Here is an 18872-nt window from a genome sequence, read left to right as displayed (position 1 = left end):
ACCAAAACCAAAAAATTTTTTGGTAGTTTCACCTCCATTCCTCCAACCAGGAAATGAAGGGCTGTGTATTTACTTTCATTATCAAAAGTCACCAAGCTTTTTCAAATATAAAAGGGTTCTGCTTGGGTGAGAGGTTTGGGTGGATTCTCCGGTGCTCTAATGGCATTGCTTGACATTACAATGAGGCAACCTCTAAGCAGGAGTATTATGTCCTGGCCCAACACAGTCCTTGGCATTTTAAGAAGGTGGGTGCCCATTTCTGGTAGCAATTTAATTTGGAAGGTTTTTTTAAAAAGAAACTACCACCATCTTAAAGGTCCAGCATAGAAAAACTGTCTTTAATGCTTTCTTATGTCAGTAAGGAAGAAAGAGTTGTCTCTCTTTGCAGCATATAATGATCCTGTGTGACAGGAGGATTCTATTATAAACCAAGCATCTTCCGTTCCTTTGACCCTTTCAGTGTGTACCTCCTGTATCTCTCCAGCCAAGGCAGAAGTAGTTTTTTGTTGCTAGTTAGTTGTGAACACAGTACTTGGAAAGGTACAAAGCTTTATTTGAAAACTGCCCTGAGCAGTTTCTTCACTCTCCATACAGCTGTGATATGGCACATCTGTGAGCTAACAAGCTCTCAGTGTTAGCAGCTGCAGGGGAGTTCTATGCAGCTGCCTATTGAGGAAAAGCTGGGGACACCTTCACCTCCCGACTGGCTCCAGCAGCACGAGGGTGTAAAGGAATTTCTTCATCCTCCATCTGTTGCTTAGCAAAGTTCACAAATACCTACAAGAGGAGAATAGATCAATATAACCAGCCTCTCCGGAGGCCAGGCAGTTGAACTACTATTGCCACTTGCATCACATCAGATTCTCTGTAGGCAAGAAGTGTGAAGCAGAACCCAGAGGTATGTGTAGAAATGAAAACTGCCCATCAACGGAGTTCACACATTTTTCTTTATCCTGTACTGAATACATGTACAAATCCACCTTTTATGTCAGCTGAGGTAGGGGGCAAGGCTCATAGAACATGCACCACACTGGTGGGCAAGGGAGAAGATGTAGTATCCTAGAGGCACTGTGCGGAGGTCACAAGCAGTCATAGGTGTGTGGGGAGTATATCCGCTAGCAGCCCCCATGACAGCTGCATAACAGGTGTCATCTGCACAGACCCATGGCCGCCAGCTGGGTGTGATGCCCTCTAATGACAGCGTGTGCTGCCAACAGACTGCCCCGTGTTGCTGCTTTTAGTGTGGAAATGCTCCTGTATGGAAATCAGTGGCTTCTGAGGAGGAGGGATAGGTACACAATTAGTTGATTGGGTACTGCAGGGCCTCTGGACACAAGGCAGTCAAAACCTCATTAAAACTAAATCGAAGAAAACGAATTGGCTATTTCAAATTCAACAAATCTCATTCTGAATAGCAGAATCTGGTCTGATCTGCTCACTACCACTCCTGTTTCTGTACTGAGAATCCAAGGGGGATCCTAACGGAACATGTCATGTGCACTCCTGCCCCTGGGATCAGTTGTCACTGCAGCTTCACAGGGCATCAGGGTATGCACAGGTCTGATCCTGCACTTTTACCTGAGGGCACTGAGCGTTTTGTCTGAGTTAGGGGTATAAGGTAAAGCCCTTCAAAAGTTGGTTTAACAGACAGTCAAGACAGATCTAGACCCTAACTTATTCTGGGTTTTTCCAGATTCCTCTCCCTTGCCAGCCAGATCTTCTCATGGGTGACTTTACTGCTTTCTTACTCACCTGATCCAAAGTCGTTTGAGAGACTGAATATTCTTCAATGTTCAGGTTTTCTTTGTTGGAGAGAAGTAACCGAAAGATCCTGGCCAGTGAGGAGGAGCAAATCTGGTACTGCAGCATGTTACAGTGTTTCTCTCTTTGTAAACTGCCTGGGAAGTTGACTTGTATGAAATGCTCAGCTGGGCTTGGATCTGGACACAGCCCTGGTTTAGGTGCTTTAATTTTCATGGTGACAATATATCCGTCTCCAAATCTGAGAAACACACATGGGTTTGGTTGTTTTATGAAGACATGGTTTTACTATTCAATTGGGGGAAACCAGCTCTCAGCAGTTAGCTATACACTCAGAAATGCAGAGGCAACGTGTGGGGGTGGAGGCCACGCAGGGTCATGTGCCCCCCCCGATTTCTGCCAGGATGGGAGTTGGGCTGAGTGCGGCTGAGGGGGACATGCCTGGGAAAGGCATCGGCATCCTACTGAGCTGTGCTTGGAGGCACCCGGAGCAGAGAAGAGAGACATGGCTGGCAGAGCAGCCCCACCAGAGGCAATACAGGGAAGCCCTCTGAATCCTGTTCCTTCCTCACCTCTGTTACCTGGTCAGCAGCCGGTGTCCTGAGCCTGCTCTGGCCCACACCGCACCCACAGCAGGGAGGCGATGGGAGAAGTAAGTGGGGGGAAAGCAATGCTGGTTTGGAGTGGGTGTGGGAGGCACAGGGAGAGTGGGAAAGGGCCTAGATGCGACGCACGGGGCAGTCACATGCCTCCCCCTTCCCACCCTGGACCTTTAGATTGTGTCTGTCCACCATGAAGAGTTACAGGTCATCTCTGCAGAAACGTGTGAAATGGAATCCTAGAGCGATCTCTATTGAACTGCTCTGGGAAGCTGAAGAATCTACGTGTATTCTGAAGAATTGGTCTGTAATGTACTCGGGTGATTTGAGGGTCAAGGGGCCTAACTTAATAGTCTTACATATTAAAGAGTTGCACTCATAAAGTGGGCAGTGTGTTATTTTTAATGAACACAGGTCTAGTGCCTATTTTACGTAACACCTGGATGGCTGCATAATCAGATTATTTGAAACTTGTACTCTGCATGAAGTACAGGCTGTGGTGTATCTTGAGTGTCCCCATAGTCACCAGACAATTCTTTAACAACTCGGGATACAAACATTCAACTTACTTGTATTTTAAATGTTGAATAGTGCCCAGGCATTTGAAGGTCCCCTTCACCATTATGGCTAGACGAGTGCAGAGAGCTTCACATTCTTCCATGCTGATAAAACAGAGAACACAGGTTCAGGATTAGAGAAGGATTTCCGCCCTTCTTTGACCCCAGTGCCGCTGGTAGGAAGCAAGGTTTGCATTACCTGTGTGAGGTTAGAACTACGGCTCGCCCTTCTCGGATCACACTGACAATAGAGTTCCATAAAAAGCGTCGGGACTGAGGGTCCATCCCTGTAGTGGGTTCATCCTGAAGGGACAATATTAGAGTCAAAGATTTTGATAAAACATGTCCAAGGTGTTAGTTTGAGATTCCTTAAAATTGAATTTGTTTTGTCTTTTTAATAGTAAAATGCAGATAGGAATACAGTGTGCCCAGTGTGGGACATAGCTATCGGGAAGGCCATTGCACCCAGCAGGGCATGTTACAGTGGACAGTGCATACCATGACACCAATGGTTCAAAATCAGCCAGTGTAGAGTCTTATCTCTTGATCTCTGAAGCATTTGTAATACTTCCACCACCAAAGCAACTAAGTGCCAGTACAATGGTAAGCAGAACAGAGCTTATTCAGAAGCCAGGCTGCAGAGTGTGTAAAGCTCAGTGAGACAGGGTGCTGGGCAAAGGGCTACTGACTCAGCCCTCTGCCATGCCAGCTTCCATTTAGGGGAATAAATTAGAACTGGCTGGGGATAACTTGGCCCTAACTGGGGTAGCAAAGACAGCTGCTGCCTAATTAGCCTGGGGCTGTATAAAAGCCTCCGGGGAAGGAAGCCAAAGGGGGAGCAGAAAGGAAGGGAAAAGGCAGGGAGTGGAAACAGGGAGGTAGTGCGTCCCTCCCTCCCACAGTGAAGGGTCAACTGTACATGGTGAAACTGTGATGGGAACTAGCCTGTGAATAAACTGCACCTATGGTTACTAACCCCAGGGTTTCAGAATGACTTTGTGGACCTAGCAGAAATAGGAGCTGAGGTGGCCCCATCACGCTCTGTTGCATGTAGGGGCTTCTCCTGGATTCCTTGCCAGCGCAAGTGTCTGGCAGCCCGGAGATGGAGGAGATCATGCAATGGCTGGTCAAGCAGCAGGAGGAGCTGCAGAAGGCAATGCAGAGTTTTCAGCAAGCCACCAGCTGGAGAGACAGGCCTTGCTCACTTGGCAAGCAGAACAGCAGAAGAGCCTGCAGGAGTTCATTAAGGAGCAGGCCGGCATCCAGCAGCAGCTCCTGCAGCAAGTGGTGAGTCCCACAGGAGGGGATGGCCTTCGGGCACCAGACATAGGACTGTGTAAAATGGGCCTGACAGATGACCCCGATGCCTTCCTATGCACATCTGAGCAGGTAGCCAAAGGGGATGAATTGGACAGGGCAACCTGGCCCTGCGACTGGCTCCTCAGCAAGCCAGCGAAGCCCAAGTGGCTGACATGGCCCTACATGAAGAACAGGCCAGGAATTATGAAGTGGTAAAGGCAGCCATCCTACATCGGGTGGGGCTATCCGTGAAGAAGTATAACCAGAAGTTCCAGTCAGCGAGGTGGACATGAGGGTTACAGCCCTGGGCATTCGCCCAAAAGTTAATGGACTAGGCCACCCGCTGGCTGAGGCCGGATGCCCAGACAGTGGGGGAAATCATGGACGCACGGTGCTGGGGCTGGGCCAGCGTTCTGCTCGGCCTGGTCCAGTGGCCTGGCACTCGGAGGGGCTGGCAGCTCGGCTTGGGGTGGGCAGCAGCAGCTCGGCCTGCACTCGGGGTGGGAGGGGCTCGGGCCAGCACTGGGGCCGGGCCAGCAGCTTGGCCCAATATGGCTGGAGCTCCTCTGGTCACGGGGGGCCCTCAGGGCTCCTCCTTTTAAGGGGGGGTTGGGGCTCTGGCATGTGGGGGCGGGGCCTTGGGAGGAAGGGGCGGGGCCAGCCTCCCCAAAGCGAGGGTTCACCCGTTGCCCATGACTACCATGTAACTAGAGAGCACTCAATGCTCCCTTTTATCATGCAAACTGAAGTGTTACTATATGATTTAATAGCATACATATCGACAGTAATTGCATATGAGTTAAACCGTTACTGCCAACACAAACAACTGGAAACTTGTGTTACTCTGTAACAGGGCTCCTGGCTCTTGCTTCTGTCCCAGTCTACCAACTACACTGAGTCCCTTGTGCTGGTCCAACACCTTGTGCAGTTTATTTACAAATGGATTCCCACCACCTTCATAACATATACAGCTCCTGTATCAAGCAAGGGAGAGCAATCTCTCCCTTCCCTACCTGCCTGCTTCCTCCCTTTCCACTTCCTTCCTGTGCCTATTTGTGGGCTCTGCCTAATGGCTTAATTAGCCTGTCTGCCCTGCCCCACCCACAAATTAGGCACGCTCTACTTAATCAGCTCCAATCTGCTTTGCTTGGTTGGAGCTGCTGGGAACACAGTGCTGACTCAACCTTTCTTGCCTGGCACTCTGTCACATACTCTAACATTATAATTTAAGGAATAATTGAAATATTATTTACATGTTTTATTCCCAAAATGCTGTTGATGGAAGAGACTAGCTATACTCCACCTGCACTTTTCTTTTGCTAGGTACATCTGATGGCACTGTCAGTCAGGTATGGCCCATACACAGCCAGGTATGTTCTTCTGACTGTAATGGTTGTTCTCTGGTTCATTCTCCATTAAAAAGCAGAGGTGGCTCTGAGACACAAAACGGATTTGAATTTTCCCTAAATTCAGTGATGTTTGGATCCTAGATTTTAACTCAAGCCCATCTCTGTTGAAAAGTTTTCCTATGGCAGTCATGTAGGGCCCAATCCTATGAGGTGTTGAGCATCCCTGCCTCCCAGTGAAATCAAACTAGTGAGAATGCCATTGGCTTGAGGGTACTCAGCACCTCTCTGGATCAGCCCCTTATTGCTCACACACAGAATGCATTATCACAGAGCTACTTTACTGTGACACTTACTAGCAGGACAAGAGGAGGGCAGCCTATCAGGGCAATGGCAGTGGAGAGTTTGCGCTTGTTACCACCACTGTATGTGCCTGCCAGCTGGTCTGCATACATCTGGAGACCCAGCTTCTGAATCCCCCAGTCAGCAACCTGTGGGAGAGAGAAGTCATTCTTCTTTCACACAGCAGATAGTGAACCGCATGCACAGCTGGTGATAGCTGCACACTTGCCACTGCTAGGCAGCGCCACAGCAAAACCTCATCTTTTAGCACATGTATTTCAGAACTGGAATTAGGGTGAGTCCATCAGTGAGCACAAGTGTTTGTGATGATGGGTGAAATTTTGCTTCTCTACAACATTCTAATTTTTTCCTTTAGAATATGCTTTTCATTCTCATTCTCTCTCTCTCTCTCTCACACACACACCCCTCTCTAAGACAAGAACAAAATAAACATGTAATTTGGAGAAAGCACCAGTCCAGCTTTAAGCCCCAGTAGCCACATTTTTAGCAAGCCTTAGTCAGGTTTCTGTTTTTAATCCCTCACTTTTGCAGGTGCAGTTCATGCCTCCAGGATGACTAGGTACCTGGATTTCTGGTGCAATCATGAACTTAGCTGTCCAAATGACTTGAACCGCACCCAGAATTTCAAGGCACGGAAAGTCAAGCCAAATTTAAAATTATTGTCCTGGATCTTAGAGGGGCCCAATCAAACATCTAAAATATTTATCGTAACCAAGAAAGCTGATGAAGAGACTGTTCGTACCCCCTCGATTTCCTCTGCAGGAACCCCTCGCAGGCGTGCATAGAGATGGAGGTGTTCCCGGCCTGTGAGGAGGTCATCAATAGCATCAAACTGTGGACAGTAGCCCATGTTTTGATGGACATTAGAGATGTGGGTCAATATACTGGAGAAAGAAAGGAAAAGCAAAGTCTGTTGACTGAAGAAATGCTAATAGCTAGGGCTGGGATAGAGAATCAGACGTCCTTTCTACTGTGGGCAACATCTCCCTCATTAGTGAAATCAGCCTAGAAATGAATTTCACAGTGTAAGACTTTGCTAAATTTTCAGCTGCAGAGCAGGTGCTCTACTGTATGATGGCTGGAGTGTGGTGAATAAGGTCTACTCATTCCTACTAAGCGTGCAAAGCCATTTCCCCTTCCCCTGTTTTTTCTGCTGCAGTTAAATCGTAGTGTGTAAATTGACTTAAAGACAAGTAAAGTTAGCTCCTATTCAAGCAGCCATTCAGCAAACTGTATTTTGTTAATGGTGTTTATTTCTAGATAACAAATCAGGCAGTTTAATCTTAGAGTGCATCCTCTGGCGTACATAGGTAGGAAACAGTGTTGACATTGCTTCCGGGTTGGGAGGAAATGGAGGGAGAAGTGAAATAAAACAGATGATTTCTTGTGGCCTAAGTTACTGTCGGCCTCTGCTGTTTGAGAGTTACAGTCTGCAACGCAGTATGGGCCGAAGCATTAAACATCAAACATTCTTAAAGAGCTACGGCATTCCACATGGAAAGAAAGATCTCTATAGCACAATGAAACATTCAAAATGCCAGATCATGAAATATCCAATCACAGTGTCACCCTAATGCAATTGAAGCATCCATTCACAGCGTCATCCTAATGCAATTTAAGCAACTGCTAGAGATCGCCAGAGATGGGCCCCAAGTCCCAAATCCCAGGTCTAAAGAGCCCTAGACATTAGAGGGTGCTGATCCTTCTCTGGATCTGAATACCCCCTGTCAAGTTTCCTTCCCCACTCTGAACTCTAGGATACAGATGTAGGGACCTGCATGAAAAAAACCCTAAACTTATTTTTACCAGCTTAGGTTAAAACTTCCCCAAGATACAAACTATTTTACCTTTTTCCCTTGGACTTTATTGCTGCCACCACCAAGCATCTAACAAATATATAACAGGGAAAGAGCCCGCTTGGAAACGTCTTTCCCCCCAAAAATATCCCCCCAAGCCCTACACCCCCTTTCCTGGGGAAGGCTTGATAAAAATCCTCACCAATTTGCATAGGTGAACACAGACCCAAACCCTTGGATCTTAAGAACAGTGAAAAAACAATCAGGTTCTTAAAAGAAGAATTTTAATTGAAGAAAAAGTAAAAGAATCACCTCTGTAAAATCAGGATGGTAAATACCTTACAGGGTAATCAGATTCAAAACACAGAGAATCCCTCTAGGCAAAACCTTAAGTTACAAAAAGACACACAAACTGGAATATACATTCTATTCAGCACAACTTATTTTATCAGCCATTTAAACAAATCATAATCTAACACATATCTAACTAGATTGCTTATTAGCCCTTTACAGGAGTTCTGACCTGCATTCCTGCTCTGATCCTGGCAAAAGTAACACACAGATAGAGAGAACCCTTTGTTTTTCCCCCACTCCAGCTTTGAAAGTATCTTGTCTCCTCATTGGTCATTTTGGTCAGATGCCAGCGAGGTTATCCTAGCTTCTTAACCCTTTACAGGTGAAAGGGTTTTTCCTCTGGCCAGGAGGGATTTTAAAGGTGTTTACCCTTCCCTTTATATTTATGACACCCCCATACCTGAGGGAGCTCAATAACTGGTTGATTTTTGTTGTTGAGTCTCATCTCTAGCAATTACATTAATTAGTTGCAAATCTTCTAACACAAAATCAATCACACAACAAAAAACATTCAGCTAATCCCTGTATCCATTTTTGTTCATTTTTCAGTCTAAACTTCCCTAGGATCTTGCAAGCAGCTGTCTCCACAGAACAGAGCAAAAGAAATTAGGAACTTCTCAAAGAAGGCGGCTTCATTTCGCTGGATTCTTAATTGATTTGATTCAGGGTGAAGCCCTCTATTTATCCGCAGGACAGGTACAGCAAGGGCAATGGCAGTACAAACTTCTCCCCACCCTCTGTATCTGCTGAGACTGTCAACACAGGTTGCCAGTGAGTGCCAGCCGTAGCAATGGCTTCTGTGATGTGAACACATCCATTGGTGATTGGGCTCTTGTGGTGTTTTTAAAGAGCTTACCTGCTGCCAGCCACTACAGCATCACCAGATGTCACATCAGTATCCCCAGTCAGCATTTTGAAGGTTGTCGTCTTGCCAGCTCCATTCACTCCCAGGAGACCAAAGCACTTTAAATTATAAAATTAATCACATTCTTAAGTATTTCCCCTTGAAAACCAATGGGATCATAAAATATGAATTGATCTACGAAGTGTGATCTAGAGCTATTGAATGACCCACCTCTCCTGGACGAACGCCAACACAGAGTCTGTCTACGGCGGGCCTGTGTCTACCTGCATAAATCTAGAATGAGAGAAGAAATAAAAATTCCTATTACAAGACATCTATAGCAGAGGGAATCCTCTGAACTTCACAGTTTACTAATGTTGGAGTTAGGTGACTGCAAATGCTTGACAGGAATAAAATATAATCTTAGAGCAATTAAAAAAAATGTGCAAACATTCCACTGAGTCAAACATTTGCCCTATTTAGGAGCCATTTTACCCATTATCATCTTTATCTAACCTGCCAGTTCAGATCTAGGCATTATGGAGGTAGCTCCCAGAATCTTCACTGTAACAAAATGTCTCTGATGTACCAAACAAGATAGAACAATAAAGGAAATTAAGACTGTGAGGAGTGATGTAGTACTTCCATTCATAGGGCTACAGCAATGGGTATGTCGTCTTAATGTCTGCACCTCAGGCTGGGGCAAGAGGAGAACATCATGCAGATGTTTTCAATCTTTGGAGAGAAGATTAGCTAGCACCACACAGTGGGTCTGTCTACACTGCCGTCAGGATGTGTGATCGCAACACATGTAGACATACCTGAGTTAGCTTTAATCTAGCTAGCTTGCATACCGATTACAGTGAAGCCGCGGCAACATGGACTTCAGCACAGGCTAGCTGCCTGAATAATTACCCAGGGTCCCAGGTGGGCTTGTACAGTCCAAACTGAAGCCCATGCTGCCATGGCTTCACTGCTCCAGGACCTGAGCTAGCTAGATTAAAGCTAATTTGTGTATGTCCACACACATGCTGCAACCACATATCCCGACTGCAATGTACACATACCCTGTGAGAGTCTCCTAGTCTTATAATGTGAAACCAGCTAAATGAGAGAGAAGTGGAGACTGGGATTCACAAATGGAAACCGAACAGCCCATAATGAAGGGCTAGGTGGAGAATCACGGTCTATGGGAGATGGTAGATCTTGGATAGGGTTAGGCTGGGTGTGAGTAGGGAAGCTTGTCCTGTCCATACTGGACTTTTCTATATCAAAATCTATGACTTTGGTTTGATTTCTTTGATCAGAGGGCAGTAGGCAAGTAAAGGTGGAAAACCTTGCTTTTAAAATTTTATTGGTTTTGAAAACTATATTGTCCACTTGTTCAAGTGCATTCTGGAACAACATTCTGTCAGTAGACTGCATCCCAGATAAGTTTCTAACTAAAGCGAACATACATTTTAAAATTCTCAAAATATTACCTTGGTCAGTTCTTGTAATGTTAAGATATCTGTTTTGTTTCCTCCATTCATAATTCTTTGTCTTTCCTCTGCAACATCCTCATCTTCATCACTAATAGGCACCTTAGCAGGCTCAGAAAACCTAAAGAAATGCAACAGATTCGTTGAAAAAAATGTGAATAGCATGGGGCACAATACAATTACAATAGCAGAGCCTGAAATCATAGTTAGATGATTGCCAGGAAATGTGACTAGATGAAGAGAGAAGACCTTAGTTTTATAATATGACATTAACTGGAGCACTCTTGGATTTGAGTAGACTTCTCCATCTTAAACTCCATGTGAACACATGGGTGGATCAAAGGGGTTTGTAATGGGACATCGATCTGTTCATTCCTCCATCAGTAATTTGAATCTGACACAACGCAGTGCTCAGTCAAAGCCTTAGATATACAGAGCTGATGGTCCCAGTCTACTTCTTAATGGAAAACTGTCCATGTGAAACTATATCTTTGGAACCCTTGCTGGAAATCACATCTGCGAATGAATTACACTCTCACGCCTGGAGGAAGCTCCCTGGTGGGAGTGAGGCAGTTTTAAGAAGCAGTGTGGGAAGCTGCTGCCCATGCTGTTACTGTGCTGTGCATAAACAGAGGGCTGCAGTCCATGGGACTTCCTGGCCAGCACCTATCATCAGCATTTAAGTCACTTGGAAGCTTTAAAAGTTCACTTTGGGGACTAAATACCACAGTTTACCTAATACAATAAGTTAACCCTGAAACTCTAATTCAGAAAAACATTTCTGTTTTAAGAGAGCAAATAAGCATCTACTTAAATCCCACGGAAGTAATGAAGTTAATGGGACTTAAGTACATTCTTAAGTGCTTCCCTGAATCAGGGCCCTAGTGGCTGAGGATGATGCCAAAGTAAACAGGGTGAATCTTGTAAAGCCACCACAAATGGGAGACTTCCAGGAGAGAAAAGGCATCACAGTGGATAACTAAGACACAAAGCTTTTGTTAAGCTTGTATGAAAGTTTTTTGTTATCTCTGAGTCCAAGGGTTTTTGGACATACCATCTTGTGGGGATCTGATGATGCTGCATAAGGAGATTCAGAGCAAAGTATACAATGCCTTCAACTGCCATGGCAACCAGGTTCCTTCCAACAAAATCCCACTGGAATGGATTCAAGACATGCTTCTCACCTTTGGAGTGAAATCACGAGAAAGCAAGGTGAAATATAGCCCAAACACAACACTGCTCCTCAGAACAAAACTCATTAGTGTAATGACTTCAGATGCAAATCTATAATTTATGTGATTACCAGGCAATGTCTGCAATTTTCCCAGGTGCCCTAATAAAGACTCTATTGAAAACTCAAAACCAAATTCTAAAGGCACTCATATGTGGGAGCAAAAATGAATGCTGTCTCCATAGATATAAGCCAGTGGCAGATCATATCTAGACATTTTCATGGGGTATTCTGGTGGCAATTTTCCTTTCTGAGTAAAAATTAATAAACTTTGTGTTGATCTATCACTGCCTTCCCAGCAAGAAGTTCTCTTTTATCAAAGGCAGCCACAGCACCACACGGGGGGCATTTAAAGAAATGCAGCCATTTTTAAAATTAGTACGAAGGCTATCAAAATAGCAGACAGCAATTAACACTGCAGACATATATCCCAGCTATGATTGTCTAGGGGATCAGGTAGCTCAGAGCAAGGAAAGCAGGGACTTCACTTATTAGTTTCAATGACAGTCTTCAAAGCCCTGCAGTCTGGTAGAGGATGTTAGTGTTTCTGTCTTCTCAAACCCACCCACCATGAAAGGGCAAAAAATGAAGGCAGATCAGAATCTAAGTACAGTAGAAATGGTTTCACTTAGGGGACAGACTACTGGTATGGGCCATACCCCACGCAGCATTTAAAGTTGTATTGGTGTATTGCAACTCCTTTAAAAGTTTTGTTCTGACCATTCATGACACACATACGGACATGAAAAATTTGGAAATTTGAGAAACAACCACCAGTCCTTATATATCTTAGGTATGGACATGGACATGGACATGACAGGTATGGACATGATCAGCATTGGTTTCAAAACGTTCCTTGAAGTTACTAGCTATTACTTACCAAACCTGGCATAGACATCTGTCACTGCTTGGTTCATGGCTAGGTCAATGAGTCCACGGCCCAGGCAGAAATGTGGGAAGATCATCAGCATATTTTTCAGTGTATTATTGAATTTCTGCAAAGACTAACATATGGAAATAACATATGGAGTGAAACTCAGGCATCTTAGAGCATTTTATTTAAGAAAAAAGTGAATACTCAGTTCTCTGTCACATCAGTGAAATTAGGTCTTCTCTGTTCTGAAGACAGAGATAATGTTAGAGTATCTATCAGTCTATACACCAAAGACTTGCAAAATAGAACATAGGGATATAGTTTGTAGTAGGACAACTCTAGCAAATGAAGCAAATTAACAGGGAGTTTTATGTGGAAAAAAATGCCAGTGAGAAAAGAAATGTTTTCTTCACCTTCTTCACACTGAAATATTATTGTATGTACTGTAGGCAATGTGTCATTCTGTCCCCATCCATTATAAACTGGGACAGGGACTCTTGAACAGAAAGATTCTTGCTCGCCGGTTATGATGTCTTTAATGCCAGGAGTATAACTCTAAAAGGACGAGCATAATCTGGGAAAGACTCGGTCTCAGAAGTAACATAACATTGGCCTGTTGCACCTCAGGCTGAGCAGCACTGGCTTGTATTGTCATGTTATCTCAGCAAGAAGTTGTGAAGGAGCACACACACGATTTTTGAAAATACAAAGGAGAATGGATAGATAACAGTGCCAGAGGGCATGATAAAGCTGGCACATGAAATCATGAAGCTAGTTGAGCCAAAACTATCATCTTTTCCAGGCCAAGCAAACACGCTGTATCATCACATGTACCACTCTGAGGAAGAAGCTGGCTCCTGGCAGTGGCTCAAGATGGATTTTTTTCTCCTTGATCAAAAGCACTTCACTGTCATTCCTTTGTGTGTGTGTGGCTGGTAGCTCAGCAAGTCAATTGTGCCTACCCCCACTTCATTTGGTTCCTTTGGCTTCACTCAGAGCTCTCCACCCTCCAAGTCCACATACAGCCAGTAGCGTCTTCCCTACTCACTCCCAGAAAGGTCAGCGGAGGGCGAAAACACAATTACTACAGATGGTGACCTGCCACATACTAGGCTGGGACACCTTACATGCAGTATGCTGTCTTGGCACAGCTCTTTAAATCAAGGTCTCCATGAAAACATTGCTTACTGGGTTATTTTCGAACAACTCCAGGATAAATGTAATGGCACTGCTGTTGATACCAATGAAGAGATTAAGACAAGACAATGCAACATAGGCAGTGCTAGGAACATTGAACAGGTAGGACGCTGGGTACATCATGGGAATTACTGCCCACCTGTGTGAAAGACAGAAACACAACGTATCAGCTTCTGAGTATTCCCTTTAGTTTGTCAATCAGAGACATATGCTGAGCCCTCCTCTCCTTGTCCCATACATGGTGAAATCTCAGAACTAATCAGAGATTTCATTCGGACTCCAAGCTTTGGTTACCACACAATGGCTTTTTTTCCCCATCTGCCTAGTTCTGTTCGCTGCTCAAATGTGAAGCAACAGCATCAGGTGAAATTGACGAGATTTTAGCAAACTAACACCTGTATGGCAATCATCACCACACAGCAGATGACTACCCTGACATCTCTGAACAAGCCATGAGTGCCACAGCTGAACTCTGTATCTATGAGAGAAGCAGGTAAAGGTTAGATGTAGTAAATGAGCTATGTGGTTTTGCCAAATACCACTATTTCAACCCCTGGAACTGGCCAGAAAAATCAGACACAATTACTTACTAGAGGTTATTAACACTTCATCAGTCAAGGATTTTAGTGATTATAAGGGCAGCAACTGCACATGAGTGAAGGAATTGCACATGATTAATTTTCTATTATAAAAAATATCATGGGTGAAATTTTGAGGTCATAAAAGTGAGACACTAACACGATACTGGTTTGAGCAGAGCATAGCAGAGGTTGATACTTTACAAACTTATGTTCTCTTAGCTCTACCAATGCATCTCACACTTGATCTGCAACCCAGCTTGGGGTTCCCTATGCCACTACTTATGACACAGAGACCCCTTGGCAAAGTGTCCCCTGTTCTTTGCAAACAGCTCTCGCCTCAGACCTGACAGACTCACTACACCTAACACATGTCTTACAGGATATTTATCCATAAAGAGCAACATGTAGGATATCTACAGAAATCTTATAACTTGTCAAGACTCAGTCATTGTGAGATATTCCTACAGGTAATATTTAAGGAACAATGTATTTATTGTTATTGTTATTATTATTACCAGCAGGACAGTGGGGTGGGAGGAAGTATTGTTTCATATTCTCTGTGTATATATAAAGTCTGCTGCAGTTTCCACGGTATGTATCTGATGAAGTGAGCTGTAGCTCACGAAAGCTCATGCTCAAATAAATTGGTTAGTCTCTAAGGTGCCACAAGTACTCCTTTTCTTTTTGCGAATACAGACTAACACGGCTGTTACTCTGAAACCTGTATTTATACTGAAAGTTTGCTTTATGGAATTGGAGAAGAAATTAGTCAGCAGCAGGTAATGTGTCTCAATGAGGACCCCTTTAACCAAAAAGGAGTTGTCATCCTCCCTAGTCAGTCAGCAAGGTAATGCAAGGTTCTATTGTCTATCCTTGCCACATTACAGAACAGTCAATGGAAAACCTTCAGAGACAATGACATACAATCAAAACCACTTAAAGGTAGAAAAGAAACTTTGCAACTAGGTCAGGGTTCGCCCTGCCTGTGAACAGAAACAAAGGACTTCACTAAAACACAGTGTGGGGAAAGACACTCTGGATCCATTCACTGAGGAAACCTTTAAAGGGCAGGGGGCTTTCATGAAAATTTGGATCCTGATTATTGAGAAACCAGCCAGCTCTGCAAAGTACTGAACTTTGGGGGAAATCTACTTTATTATATTGGATAGGTAACTATTGATAAATGTAGATCCAGCTTCCTGTTTTATATTGTAAACACTTGTTTCCCCCCACTCTCTTGTTTCTAGTTCAATCTTTATTTTTCTTAAACAAACCTACTTTTGTTTTATTATAAGTGCTCACAAGTGCTGTATGGTTTACAGGAGTGGTGGTTTAAGGACAAAATGGCAAATTGGGGTACACTGCACTTTTGGGTGCAGAGAATCTGGAATTTCTGGGAGTAGCCAGTGTCAGGGGCTGGATACCACTGCAGAATGATTCAAAGGGATTTGGGGATTGGGGTGCACCTACTGTTAACCTGCCTGGCAAAGGAAGGGCTGGCATAAGCCCAGGGGAGAGTGCTTGAGTGGCAGACGGGCTGACAGTGTTAGGGAGAAGACACCCACTACCGCACAAAAGACTCCATCTTGTTAGAGGTGAGGGTAAGAAGATGACTAAGGGCAGGTCTACACTTAAACTGCTGCATTGGTGCAGCTCCACCAATGCAGACGCGCCACTGTAGCACACGTGAAGATGCTCTATGCCGAGGAGAACTTCTCCCATGGGCGTAGTTAATCCCCCTCCCCAAGAGGCAATAGCTATGTTGATGGGAGAAGCTCTCCTGTTGACATATCGCTGTCTGTACAGGGGGATAGGTTGGTATAACTGCATTGCTCAGGGGGTGTGGATTTTTCACACCCCTGAGTGACAGTTATACTGATACAGATCTGTAGAGTAGACCTGGCCTCAGAGTCCTGAGTACCCAAAGAACTGTCACACTATATCAGGTGTTGATTCAGCAGCAGAACAACAGTATGCTTCTTTAACATACTGATAATGTTGGGCAGCAAACAGTCTGACAAGGAGAAGCTGCAGTGACAACAGTGCTGAATTGCTCCAAACTGTGTCATACATTCCTGGTACATACAAACTGGGCGCTAAGTAGACGACACAATTTCACAAGTTTCACAATTTGCTGCTAAAAGAAAATCACAAGATGATGCAGTGGGGATCGTGCACTAGCTCTTGCCTCTGAAGACATATTTAAAACCTGGCTATGGTCACAAATGGAAGTTGAAAATGACTCACATGGGATGCTTTTTGGCAAACATTTCTTCATTTTTACAGATGCTTTTAAAACAACAGAAACACACTCCTTTTAATATAGTACATTCTTATGCCTGTAAAATTCCTCTGGCTATTCTGATTAAATGCTTTTACGTGTCTTTAACTAGTGACCACACTTCTTAGTGATTGCACTATTGTAACTTTGAAAAAGCATGGGGAAGTGACTAGAAATAAAACAGTATCCATCATTTATTTAACGTTTTTCATCTTCAAGTACTTTGCAGACACTAAATGATGCTCAGCAGTTGTATAATGCCTTCCATCCAAAGTGCTTGACAAACCTCAGCACATTAAAGGTGACCGCTAAAGAAAAAGCAAAATTGGATTTCTGCCCATTCTAGGCTTCTTTGTGGTGTATGAAGGGGGCCTGGAAGGCCCCTGTGTTTAAAGATAAAAAGCTGCTTGTTGTTTTACATTAGTAATTCAGATCTTGTCTGATCTATTTTATGTAGCGGACACTGTGGACAGCTGCAGAACTAGTAGGGTTGTGAGATTAAAAGTGAACCCTGACTAACTGAGACGGGAAGTGAATTTTATTCAGTCTTGTAAAAACTCTTTTTGCAAATACTTATTTAACTAAATTGCTTAAACAGCTGGAAGAAATGGTCTATTTGTTAAAGACTGAATACATTCCACCCCTTCAGATAGAGGCTGAAAAAGTTCACAGTAGATATTTAAGATTGCCAACGAGTACCTCAGCTAAACCTCAGAAAACAAGATCTGATATTTCTGGAATTTCTAGGGGTAGAAAACAAACAAAATATATGGGTTAAAAAAAACATTTAGACCTTCTTTATCTGTCAGAAAGCAGCAGAACAGCACACAAGTCCAATTTCACCTTTAAGACTCTCAATACCTCTGTGAGGTATGTAAACATTAGTAAACCCATTTTGCTGCATGTGGCAGAGCTGGGGATCAGAATCCTTGTGTCAGTTACAATTGTAGGCTGTGTCTCTTTAGTACCTAGCTCTTATACTGCACTTTTCATCAGTGGATCTCAAAGCACTTTACAAAGGAGGGTCAGTATACTTATGAATTTTACAGATAGACAAACCAAGGCACAGAGAGATGAAATGTTCATCAAGTTCACCCGAGTGAACAGAGCAACTATACCTGGATTTCTTGAGTACCAGTTCAGTACTCTACCCACTAAGCTATACTGCCTCCTTTGTCTTTATCTGTGGTTGCACAGTGTCTAGCATAATGGAGCCTCAATTCGGATGGGGACCTTTGTGCCCTACCATAATAATGGCTATTACTAATAATTAGCCATAAAAAGTTCCATCCCTCCAAATCCTGTCCAGCCCAATTAGCTAGTTAATTCTCAAAACATCCCTGTGAGATAGTAAATAAATATCATGTCCTGACTTTGCAGATGGGAAGACTGTGGTAGAGGGCTTAAGTGTCTTGCTCATGGCCATATAGTAAATTATTGTTGGGGCTGGGATTAGAACCAACAAGTTCCTCGTTCCCAGTGCTCTGTTGTACCCACTAGATTATACCTCTTTAAAACTAGACATCACTCACTACCAAGCTTAGCAACCTGAAATTTGTTTCTAACATGAAAATAAAGGTCACTGCCTGCTTACTAGGCTCTACATGAATAAATTGCCTGGAAGACTTACCCATAGAGAAGCAGCAATGCAATAAGTACAGGGAGATTGCTTGGAGACGTGTAGGCTTTCTTTTCAAATCCAATGAATATACCCACAACCATACCAGCACTCACTGTGTAATTCACCTGTCACAGCAAAGGAAGAAGTGTGATGTGTGAGCCCTGTAGAGCTGCAAACATTCCCAGGCCTACTGATCTGCTCCAAAACCGTTTTAAATTGAGGGGCATTGGAAATAATGGGTTAGATCGTGCCTTTAGCTGGCAGGCAGCCCATCAGAAGGGGCAGTTTGTAAGTGATCTGCATAGAGCCACCATGCCTCAGAGAGGCACAATTCCTCCTCCCCAATTGTCCAAAGTATTGGCGTGTGGGGAAGAGAAATAATTTGCAACAGCTCTTTCTGTGGGCATGTCTACACTACAAAATCAACTTGACTTAAGTTAAGCCGACCTACAGCCACTGCAGTAATTAAAAGGAGTACTTGTGGCACCTTAGAGACTAACAAATTTATTTGAGTATAAGCTTTCGTGAGCTTGAGCTGTAGCTCACGAAAGCTTATGCTCAAATAAATGTGTTAGTCTCTAAGGTGCCACAAGTACTCCTTTTCTTTTTGCGAATACAGACAAACACGGCTGCTACTCTGAAACCTGCACTAATTAAATCGGCTCTTTGTGTCCACTCTATGCTCCT

At 43.9% G+C, this 18872-nt stretch overlaps 1 protein-coding gene across 1 annotated transcript in view; it reads right to left on the bottom strand.

The window, feature by feature from the left end:
- Positions 1-666: 666 nt before the first annotated feature.
- The window catches only part of ABCA4 (ATP binding cassette subfamily A member 4), a 99925-nt gene continuing 81719 nt past the window's right edge, over positions 667-18872 (bottom strand). The window contains exons 38-50 of the mRNA XM_077825358.1: positions 18195-18310; positions 13694-13841; positions 12512-12635; positions 11455-11584; positions 10401-10521; positions 9151-9213; positions 8932-9038; positions 6668-6809; positions 5919-6053; positions 3117-3220; positions 2930-3022; positions 1753-2002; positions 667-777 (exon numbers count right to left, since the gene is read on the bottom strand). Coding sequence (XP_077681484.1) covers positions 667-777; positions 1753-2002; positions 2930-3022; positions 3117-3220; positions 5919-6053; positions 6668-6809; positions 8932-9038; positions 9151-9213; positions 10401-10521; positions 11455-11584; positions 12512-12635; positions 13694-13841; positions 18195-18310 — 1644 coding nt within the window. The remainder of the gene's footprint in view (positions 778-1752; positions 2003-2929; positions 3023-3116; positions 3221-5918; positions 6054-6667; positions 6810-8931; positions 9039-9150; positions 9214-10400; positions 10522-11454; positions 11585-12511; positions 12636-13693; positions 13842-18194; positions 18311-18872) is intronic.

This window comes from Eretmochelys imbricata, chromosome 8 (assembly GCF_965152235.1).
Source record: "Eretmochelys imbricata isolate rEreImb1 chromosome 8, rEreImb1.hap1, whole genome shotgun sequence".
Taxonomy (NCBI): Eukaryota; Metazoa; Chordata; order Testudines; family Cheloniidae; genus Eretmochelys; species Eretmochelys imbricata.
This window is presented reverse-complemented; position numbering and strand designations above follow the sequence as displayed.